The sequence below is a fragment of the Melanostigma gelatinosum genome (genome assembly GCF_949748355.1).
Source record: "Melanostigma gelatinosum genome assembly, chromosome: 5".
NCBI lineage: Eukaryota > Metazoa > Chordata > Actinopteri > Perciformes > Zoarcidae > Melanostigma > Melanostigma gelatinosum.
This window is the reverse complement of record NC_136638.1, coordinates 6,415,075-6,426,774: the sequence shown is the minus strand read 5'-3', so window position 1 is coordinate 6,426,774 and position 11,700 is coordinate 6,415,075. Positions and strand designations below refer to the sequence as shown.

Sequence of the window (11,700 nt, the reverse complement as noted above, 5' to 3'; positions counted from 1 at the left end):
CACACACACACACACACACACACACAGTTACAGAGAAACCGCAGTGATTTAACATTCGTTTCATTCGTTTTTTGGGCCGTAACTGAGGAACTTACATACTGTTTATGACAATTTCACATAAATGTCTCACAGGATAAAACAATTAAGTTTTGGACGTTTTGGTCGTTGATGTAAACTGCAACTTGACTTGTTGGTGGATGCATACTACTGCGAGGCGGTAATAAGGCGGCTAGTTACTTTAATATGACTTTTTTATGGCTACCATACCATGACACACGATAGTATGAATTTTAGGACTATAACGTTCAATCCATTTTACGACATACTTTACTTATTTGTGTCTCTTTTACTTCTATATTCGTTTTCTAAAGAATGTGAGTGATTTTATTTACCTGGGAATTTAGCCTCTTATGGTCAATGTGGGTGGGGGGAGGGGGGGCAGTTGATCAAGCCACTGAGGGATTTGGCCTTGTTGGGTCACCGGTTCAAGTCCAAGTGGTAACGGATTTTAACTAATCCAAATTGGAGTGTTAAAATCAGGTGTAACTGAGTTCTTAAAGGGCCATACCGCCCAAAATCTTTTGCGAATCAAACGCCCTCTGCAGGTTAACAAAGAGGCCGCCATCACTCCTCTAACGCCTTTGTGTCGCTCTCTCTTACAGCTCTGATGAGGGACATATTCACACCTCGTCCACCTGACCTGTTGCCGCCTCTAATGCTCACGCTCCCTATAAGCTAACGTGAGGCGATCGATCACATGTTTGGGAGCCAGTCTGAACCTGTTTACTATAGAGGAAACACGAAGTGAGCTGACAAATAAAAAAGCAGTTTAGTTTGTCCTTTTTATTGTAATTAAAACCAATTAGAAAAAGCATTTCCTGCTGAAAATGCGTTGGAATGCTGAAAACTGAAATTAATCGCAAAAACATTGCTGAAAATAGATATCCAATTCAAAAACAAATTGCAAAAAGCTTAATAATTCAAAGAGTTTAAAGATTACAAATATGAAAAGTCATACCACACCTCTCCTGAAAGAGCTGAACATTTTGATATTTGAACAGTTTCTGTGGCTTAAAAAAATTCATCAGTGGTGATATTTGTAGTAGTGTAAGTTGTAGTATAAGTATTATTCGTAGAAGTATTAGTAGCATTAGAATAAGTACTAGTCGTAGTAGTAGTGATATTTGTAGTAGTAGTAGAAGTTGTAGTTGTAGTAGAAGTATTATTAGTAGTAGAAGTATTAGTAATTAGAAGAAGTAGTAGAAGACGTAGTATCAGTAGTCATAGTAACAGCTGTAGGATTGGTCATAGTATTTAATATTACAGTAGTAGTAGTAGTAGTAGTAATAGTAATGGCAGTAGAAGAAGTAGCAGTAGTAGTAGTAGTAGCAGTCGTACTAATAGCTGTAGTAGTATTACTACTTTTAGTAGCATGAATAGCAGTAGTAGTAGTAGCAGTTGTCGTATAAGTAATAGTAGTAGTGGTAGTAATAGCAGTAGTGGTAGTAATAATATTGATGGTAGCAGTAGTAGCAGTAATAGTAGCAACAGCAAAAGTTATAGTAGTAGTAGTAGTAGCAGTAGTAGTAATACTATATTAGCAGCAGCAGTAGTAGTTGTCGCAGTATTAGTAAGAGCATTCATTTTTTAACAAAAAAGCCTAATTTCAGCATTAGGCTTAGCATTAGCATTTCAATTAGAATTCACTCTTTGGGGCTTTTATTTTGAAATGGGGTGTGTGTGTGTGTGTGTGGGGGGGGGGTCCTCTAAAAGTCTCTAAGACCTGAATGACTGTATGAGAGAGAGACACAGACAGAGAGAAGAAAGAATTAGTGAGTGAGAGAGAAGAAAGAATTAGTGAGAGAGAGAGAGAAGAAAGAATTAGTGAGTGAGAGAGGCAGAGAGGCAGAGAGAGGCAGAGAGAGAGGCAGAGAGCGAGAGAGAGACTCTGATATCTCTGGCAAACTTTCTCATTTGGAGATTGTCCGATGTTTTATCTTTTACAGCTTACATGACTATTGTCCTGCTCTGCCATGTCTTTCCTCGTCTCTCCCTCTTGTGTCGCGGTGTGTGTAAATGTCACTCGAATCAGGAAACTTATCAGAATACTCATATCTGATTGGCCGAGCTGCAGATATAGCCAGGATAGTCCATTCTCTTCTGTGTCATCATTCTCGTCTTCATCTGCAACAACAGATATGTTGAACTCCTTAAAGGCCTTTACAAAATTTGACCCATTGTCAGTCACTGTTGCAATGATGTTTTCATTTGACAGGCCAAATTCTGAGTGGATTTCCTCCAATATCTCAGCAATGCAGTTGTAGTTGTGTGGACTTTTTTTTAACAAATGGACATCTACTGTCATAGCCTGGCTAACTGTGAACGATAGTATCTGCCAGTAATTGATATGGCATTATGACATCCACATTGAGAAGATACAGCATAACTTGTAATTCAGTGCAAGATTCGATGGTCAGATGTTTCTTGATAAGGTTATCATGAACATACAAGCTCCCAATCTCCCTCTTCCTACATAGCTAGCTCCTCGACTGATAAGTTAACTTACTAAACACTGGCTATGCACTAGCCTAGACAGCATGCTAGCGTCATTAGCATGTTAGCATCGATTGCTAGTTTGATATTATAAACATCACTTCACCATGTATATAGACGGCATGCTAGCGTCATTAGCATGTTAGCATAAATCGCTAGCTTGATATTGGCTACATAGCCACACTCTGTCACACTCAGATAAAATATTTACCTTGACAGACAATCCATTGAACTGGAAGATCTGAAGACTGAACTCGTGAACTGGTTTTTGATTGGTGGAGAAAGTATTTTGAGTATTTTAAATACAAAATTACTCCACGCTAAAGTATTTTGTTACAAATTACATTCGATTTTTCATCGGCCCTATCAAATACAAATTACTAAATACTCAAAGTAATTGAAATACTGCCCATCTCTGACGACAAGATTATAATTCTGAGTACATGTTTAAAAACCCAGTCTCTCAAATGTTAGACCCGTATAGTTGGAATCCTTAAACCTAAATGAACAGATCTTTTAAATGAAAGATCGATATTCCAATTCCAATACCTCAATTGCCGTGTGCAGGTGTGTGCATATATAAAAAGACTTCTCTTTCAGTAATCAGGAGGATATATACGCACACGAAGACACACTTTCAGCTCAGAGGCCACTTCAAACAAGGCTCTTGAATACAGATGAGCTCGCTCGTGAAAAGGAGCACACATGCACACACCATTTGCAATTCTAAATATGCTTTTAGGGTGCCATGTGATCATTCCTTTGATCAATCAGCCACTGATCTGTTCACTCCATCCACCCATCCATCTCTTCCGTCTTGTGAATCCAAATAAACAGTTAGAGATCGGATGCCGCTGAACTAAGGACGGGAATTGAACTGACGGATTGATGGGCTGACGTTTGGATATCTGGAAAATCGATCAGGTTAGTTGAGTTTAAACATCTTTCTGTCTCCCCCTCTTCTGATCTGTTGTCATAACTACTATACAGCTTGTTGCTATGCCATCTGGTATCCGTGGTGATGCCTGATACAGGTGACCTCGTACTGGATGACCTTCCTTTTTTTTCTGACTGTGGGTACATCATTGCATATGTGTGTGTGTGTGTGTGTGTGTGTGTGTGCGTGTGTGTGCTGGTTAGTGAGTTGTGTGTGTTTGTCAGTCTGCGTGAGCCTCTTTTAATGTGAGTGTGTCGTTGCTCGCATTTTCTAGTGTTGCGTCTGTGTGTTTCTATTAGTGTGTGTATCTTCAGTTGGGTATGTTGGAGATGATGGAAATGAACTGAGTCTTGCTGTGGTGTGTGTGTGTGTGTGTGTGTGTGTGTGTGTGCAGGATGACAAGTCCAGTGCAGGATTCACATAGGCTGTCTGTGAAAACGTGGGCCGAGGATGAGAGTGACCGAGCTGACAGCACACCTAGCAGGTAGGCTACACACACACACACACACACACACACACCTACACACACACACACACACACACACACACACACACACACACACACACACACACACACACACACACACACACACACACACACACACACACTTTCATGATGTCTGTACATACATACGGATAGCTGCCACTATCAGACCAGTCATTTTGGGATTGTGTAAAATATAAACATCTATTGCAAATTAAAGCTTTATAATACATAAATCAAAAGGAATCATAAACTATTTGACAACATTTACGTTGAGTGCTTTGATGACGACAGAAAGTGTCGGTCATTCAGTGGCAGTAAAACTTTGAGTGATATTGGATTGAGGCTGGCAGCAGGTTCATCTTTTTGGTTTTGTATTGAATTCCACTTTAGTTTTACAGAGTTGTGTATTTCATTCACAGCTATATCATTTAATAATGTCTACATTTTGCATTTAAAGCTGCACCAATCAATACTGTTGGGGTCTGGCGCCACCTCCTGGCTGGCTGAGCTCCTCACATGCTTCCCTCATTCACCAAAAGCCTGACCTCACATCTGCCCTCATGACCACACCTCTCAAACCTGACACCAACACTCTATTGGCCAAGAAAATGGCCAATTCTTTTTCTTTTTCTTCTGGAGGAGGAAAAACCATTCATCGACAAACACTCTACAACGTTGCAACGAAACGCCTCAAAGTAAGAGTCACGGTATCTGGGCGTAGCTTAGCTTAAATTAACTTAAATTTAATTCAGGTCATTCATTTAAATGTTATTATTCCCGTGTTTTTGTCTTGTTAAGTCGTTGTTTTCGTTTTGCTGAGAGATTGCGCAATCGTCGACGGACCGCAGAGGGCCCGTCGCAGTGTGCGCTTCCTGTTTGACTGTTTTGGGGATTATTTGATTTCATTTTGTTTCTTGCTCTATTTCCTTGAATCGATTATGTGAGTGAAGTGTGGAAACGCGACTATCGTGCATAAGTGTCGTCAGTTCGCGAAGGGACAACGGCAGCTTGTGCAAGATACGATCTGCGACCCTCACACTCACTACGACGCGACGCCGCACCCAGAAACTCTGATTCCTCTCTCTGTCCTTTTATTTCTCTTAGTTTCCGTAACTTGCATACTCATAGAGCTCCGGATTGTGGGTGAAAACTCTCACCTGTTCCAACACATGTGCTCACACACATGTGATTACATACAGCTGACCCTCCCCCCCCCCCCCTCCGCCATTTTGTCTAAGTCACCCGACTACGCCATCTGGTGGTGGTTTAGCTGTAGTTCTTTAAGGCCCCTCCCCTTTTACACACGTGACTACACAGAGACTCCCCTCCGCCATCGTTGTAGTTTTCGACTGTAGTTTTAAGACCCCCCTTTCTTTTCACCCACATAGACCCACCCACACACACACACACACACATACTTGTATACATACATCCTCACCCATTTTATTCATTTGTTTAGATATTAGGCATATAAAATTGTATGATAACGTTTGTTGGTTGCAATATTAATTGATTTGATCATTTACTATTTTGATGTAATAAACTCTGTTATACTTTAAGGAGCAGTCGTCCGTGATTACTTGTGCATATGTGTGTAATGAAACTGTATGTAGTAGCCTTGTGTACGAACTTAACCCTTCACTGTCACTGAATGTGTAGTCGCACCCGACTGTTGACATTACGAGTGGCCACTAATTATGAGACTTAGTTTTATCATTTGGTTATTAGTCCCTGTTCGCAGGGGGGTGCCCCGTTGTTATTAATAATCATGAATAATTGTTACATACATTAATAATTCTATTGATGTCAAGAATTCAGTTTCTTAAATGCTGATAACCCAAACACGCTCCTTTACGTTCCCAACAATACTTTTATATTTAAAAAATGGCTGTGTAATTTGAGAGGTGTTACTGATAGTGCCAAACCTATGGAAATGTCACCCAGCGCTGCAGTTGCCCTCAGCTCTACAGAACGTTTCAACTTCTTTTAGCTGAGTGGTATCGCTTAATGACCTGAAACCTCATTGTTTTGATCAGTCTCACAGCTCTCATCCAACCCAGCATCAGCTGGAAGCTGATTTTAGCAAAAACAAAAGCTCAAATAAACCCAGGTATGTTACCTGTCCAGCACCAAATGGCAGAAAAAGTTAGCCTCCTGCTAATGATCAAAGCATAGCATTTAGCATACAGTCAAAGAGCCAGATAGTTTGACTCAGGAGTTGGTGAAGACCAAAAAAGAGCTAAAAGGAGAGTGAATATTGGAATTAAATTTGCCAGGTGGCCTGAAACACGACTTAAAATGAATGCTAATATTGCTCCATGCATGTGGAAAACGGTTATGCAACTGTTTGCTAACACGACATTTACTTTATAAAACAATAAATTACACATTTCGTTGTTTTTAACTTCAGAATTGCAGTTGTCTTGATCATTGCCCTATACTGTCAGTCTTTGTGACAACTCTGTCCAATCCCAGTTTTACTCCATATACTCGAACGGAGAATTGTTCTTGCCTTCCTGTGTGAGGGAGAAGGAGATACATACTAGTCACTGAATTATTCCATTTATGTATTTGTGATGTGTGTGTGTTGGGGTACCTGTGTGTAGAGCACAGTCGATGTGTGATGACACTTGCTCAGAGCTTCAGAGGATGGCGGCCAGTGACAGAAGAGATATTAATTCCCAGAATTCCTTGCATGGGCGAGGTGCTCTGTCCAGGTATGACCGCTGACAAATAACTAATCTACATGTTGACTGTTAACTCTTTGACTCTTCAAAAGACCTGGTTACCGGTGCCCTTTTTTCACATTTGTCTGTCCACCTGTGTTCAGGATAGTTAGTATGGTGATGGCTCTGAGAGAATGGGCGCAGAAGAGTTTGGCTGAGGAGACGGAGAGACCGGATTCCTTCTTGGAACGTTTCAGAGGCCCCGCCAACACGGACATGCAAGCCCCGCCCAGCAGGTTCAGCCACAGCGGCTCTGATACAGAGCATGAAATCAGACGCTCTAGACGCACGTAAGATAGAAAAAAGAGGAAAAACAAAAGACAAAATGCGGACACATTAAAACATCAACTGGCTTGCATATGAATCTCTGCCTTTCTGTTTTCTTTCCCTCTTTGTCAGAAAGAGGAAGTGTAATGTGGAGGTCTTATCGCCATCTGATGATGCATACTACTACTGGCTGATGGTGATCGGTGCTGCTGTATTTTATAACTGGACCCTGCTCGTTGTCAGGTTGGGAACAATGTTTGGGCCTGTACAACAATAATAGTGGCAATTCTTCTTCTTATACTACTGTGAAACATCTTAGGCACGCCACTGACTAAAGTCCCTTTCACACATCCATTCTATCCCAGAAAGGTTCAGAAACATTTCCCGCTTGGGGTCACAGCTCACGTGTGAACGGGAACAGACATTGATAGTCAGGGAATCTGACCTTAACCCCCCATCTTCTTCTTCTTCTGTTGAGTTTTATGGCAGTTGGCATCCATAAGTGTTGCATTACGGTCATCTGCTGGACTGTCCCTTGTCCCATTCATTACAGTATTTCCATGTCATGTGTGAAAAAGGCGCAAGACAGAAATATTCCCAACTGTAACTACGTGTGAAAGAGGCTTAGAACTACGACAACTCCTTCTACAGCTCCATTCGTTTAAGTCGTATCAGCATCCTCCCCAGCAGCAAAACAAGCGCTGATAAATCCACTGTACACAACCTGCCCAGCACTAAACAACAGGCAGACAAAGTTCGCGATTAGCAGGAACTAGTCGAGCATTTAGGGGCTAAAGATCCAGACCTTTCCCTCAGGGGTTGGTAGAGACCAAAATCAGAACTATAAGAAGAGTGAATATTGTACTTGCTGCTGTGATCTATTCCATTTGCCAGTGTCCCAGTGTATGTGCTTCTGTAGGGCCTGTTTCGATGAGCTCCAGATGAGGAATGTGTTGGTGTGGGTGGTGCTGGACTACATCTGTGATGGGGTCTATATCCTGGATATAGCTGTTCGTCTCCACACAGGTACTGAAAAAACTGCTGGCATAATTGCTACTTGAAAATGTTTGATAAAAAACGTTGGTATTAACCATAGACTCCATATAGGAAGAGGACATATTCACTGTGATGTCACTCATTGGTTTGGCCCCCTGCTGGCCATTAGAAAGAATGCAAGTTCAAGGCACTTCCATTGGCTTCAAACCTGGAGGTTGCCGCCAGGTTTTAACTAATATGTTTGTAATGTGAGAGACTCCCACATTCATGCCTTGATTTATGTATCTATGTTGATCATGTATGTAAAGGTTTCCTCGATCAAGGCTTGATGGTGAAAGACATGCGGCGTCTGAGAGAAGCCTACCTTCGAACCTTGCAGTGTAAAAGTGACATCTGCTCCATCCTCCCAACCGACCTCCTGTACCTGGCCGTCGGAATCAGCTACACACCTCTTCTTCGATTCAACCGGCTGCTCCGTCTGTCACGCCTGTTTGAGTGGTTCGAACGCACAGAGACACGGACGGGCTACCCCAACGCTTTCCGCATCTGTAAACTGGTTCTGTACATCCTGGTGATCATCCACTGGAATGCCTGCGGATACTACAGCTTCTCCAAGGTCCTCGGACTGGGCTCTGATTCTTGGGTTTATCCCAATGCATCAGATCCTGAGTTTGGCTCCTTGACCAGAAGCTACATATACTGTCTGTACTGGTCCACTCTGACGCTGACCACCATTGGAGAGACGCCTCCTCCTGTTAGAGATGAGGAATACTTGTTCCTGATATTTGACTTCCTGGTAAGTCTATAGCAAAGGTGTGCTTACGCTGATATTATCTTACCTTGATTGATACACAAAAGCCTTTTTTGTGTGTGCGTGTGGATCCCAATTTTTACAATACTAACACTGGTACTTCTGTCATAGGTTGGTGTTCTGATTTTTGCCTCCATCGTGGGCAATGTTGGATCCATGATCTCCAATATGAATGCCACAAGAGCAGGCTTTCAGAGCCGCGTAGACACACTGAAACACTACATGCAATTCAGGCATGTGAGCAAGGTGCTAGAGCAGCGCGTCATCCGCTGGTTTGACTACCTCTGGACCAATCAGAAGACGATAGATGAACAGGAAGTGCTAAGGAGCCTGCCCAATAAATTGAGAGCAGAGATTGCTATTAATGTTCACCTGGACACACTGAAGAAGGTAGAGACACATGTAGACCATGTGACCCAAAATCTATTTACATCTCAAGCCTTTCTTCTCCATCAGTGGAAAGCATTATGTCATCATCAAAAGGTTGAATTCTGCTGAAACACACCCAGGACCTGAACGTTTTTTTTGTATCTTTGTCTGTGTGTGTGTGTGTGTGTGTGTGTGTCTGTGTGTGGACATATAGGTGCATATCTTCCAGGACTGCGAGGCAGGCCTCCTTGTAGAATTGGTATTAAAACTTCGACCGCAGGTTTTCAGTCCTGGAGACTACATCTGTAGAAAGGTTAGTATTCATTTTACTGGTACTGTTGGAGGACGAAGCATCAAAACGCCACAGGGTACTTTTAACTCTTACCAGGTATTTTTTATAATTGATTGCAGTACATATACTGCTGTTTGCAGCCTGCATTGCTACGACTAGTAACACTAGGCTACTCGGCTAGATTTCAGTTTTCGCCCCATTCTTTTAAAAACTCTGATGTATATTCTGTGTTTGTTTTTTTACAAGGGAGATGTGGGTAAGGAGATGTACATAATCAAAGATGGCCAGCTGGCAGTGGTGGGGGAGGACGGAGTCACCCAATTTGCTGTTTTGACTTCGGGAAGCTGCTTCGGAGAAATCAGCATCCTGAACATCAGCGGCAGCAAGATGGGGAACCGGCGCACGGCTAACATTCGCAGTCTGGGATACTCAGACCTGTTCTGCCTTTCCAAACAAGACCTGATGGATGCGCTTCAGGAGTTCCCCCACGCCAGGGCCCAGCTGGAGCAGAGGGGGCGGGACATCCTGCGGAAAGAGGGGCTTCTGGATGAAGTGAATGTGTCCGCAGGGGAGGAGCTCGAGGAGAAGGTGGAGAGGCTGGAAACCAGCCTGGATCGGCTACAGGTCAGTGCTGTTAGTCCGCTACTGCAGCTGCTGCTGGTACTGCTGCCAGGCTCCAAACAAGAATGGTAACAACTACCGATCACCTTGTTTTCAGACGTGTTTGGCCCGTCTGCAGAGTGAATTCAACTCCTCCCAGCTTCGACTGAAACAGCGAATCACAACCCTCGAACACAACGTCACCACGGTGGCAACAGGCAGCGGCTTCCTGTCGGACGACAGTGTTTTCGGTGGTGACGGTGTGCGCAGTGAAATCAACATCCGGCTTTAAACAATGTAAATACACCATAACCCTCTCATTTTGTTTAAAAAAATTGTTTGTACTTTATTGTAACGCTGTCTTAATGTCTTTGTTTCTTCAAACTTTCTGGCTCTTACAATTGTACACACTTTTTAAAGGAGAATGTGAACATATTTTGGCGGCGATTGAATTCATTATAATGTGTGTAGCAACTTATGCCCCGATCAGACACCAGAAACCTGTCTGTGGAACGGGCTGTATAGGATTGCATTGTAAAATAACATACTGGCTACTACAGAACTAACCAGTACACTACTATGGAACATTAAACAGTCAAAAGAGTGTCCACTTGACTTGTGTCCAACACGTGTCTTCAGTTATGTCATTGACCAGCAGGGCATACATACCTGATTTCCGTCCTGTTATGAGCTGAACATGGCACAGATGCATCATCTTAACCTTCATGAACACAAGTCCAGTGGATTGTTCAATTGGTCGAAACGTCTCATTCTACCTGAATAGAATAAAGTGCTCATAAACTCATATTTGCTTCAAGTAGAACGTACTTCAGTTTAAAGGAATAGTTCAACATTTTCGGCATGTCAAACTATCCCTCTAAGCACATTGTCTGTTGCAGGTGTAGTGTTGTCTATAAAGGTTATTTGTAAGTCCCTTGAAGCCTTTTTTTCGCAATTATAATTTGAAAATAAAAACATATATGATTTTTTTTATGGTGGCCAGAGCAACAAATGATTTATCTTATGTCCTAAATGAATGCATATGAAACAACACAGGCAATTTGATTATGTTACGCTTATATTGTTCTTCAATAAAGTGAACCTTCCTTGCTTTGAATCTGTTTGTGTCTCATCGATGTTTTAAATGCTTTTCACTCTCGCTGAACCCAATCATTCATTATTTATCAGCAGCTTTAGTATTAAGATACTGTTAAGGACTGCCCTTACACTGAGCATTTATTTTGAGCCTGATGAACGACATTCACTGAACACAGCTGTACTTCATAACCATGAAAGGCCGTTTGTGTTAATACTCCTCTAATGTGGCCACTGCACGCTCTGCAGCCTTGTCAGCAAGTCTCCTGGGACCAAAGTCCAACGTTTCAGGAAGTCACATTAAAGGAACTTGTGAACCGTGTGAGAAATCGCTGTGTTAAAAAGGTAGAACCGTGCTGTTTGGTCCTCTGTAGCTTCCTCTGTGCTTCTCTTCCTTTTACTCTCACCTCTTTCCCTTTTTTAATCTTGTTTTTGGTCCCTCTCTGCTTGCTCTCGGACTCTTCCCCTATGTTTCTTTGCTCTGTCAGTAGTGTGTGTCTATAATCTTCTTTCTTTCATTCTCGCTTGCTTATCTTTCTGTCTTTGTAGTCCTGGATCGAGATAGTT

General features: G+C 42.2%; 1 protein-coding gene across 1 annotated transcript; it reads left to right on the top strand.

The window, feature by feature from the left end:
* Window positions 1-3,885: 3,885 nt before the first annotated feature.
* On the top strand, window positions 3,886-10,330 carry LOC306777090 (cyclic nucleotide-gated cation channel-like; the record flags this gene model as incomplete). The annotated part of the gene is made up of 10 exons (XM_079268058.1): window positions 3,886-3,974; window positions 6,584-6,694; window positions 6,808-6,993; window positions 7,103-7,213; window positions 7,890-7,996; window positions 8,275-8,762; window positions 8,889-9,167; window positions 9,361-9,459; window positions 9,685-10,062; window positions 10,157-10,330. The coding sequence occupies 10 exons, from the start codon at window positions 3,886-3,888 to the stop codon at window positions 10,328-10,330; spliced, it is 2,022 nt and encodes a 673-aa protein (XP_079124184.1).
* Window positions 10,331-11,700: the final 1,370 nt, after the last annotated feature.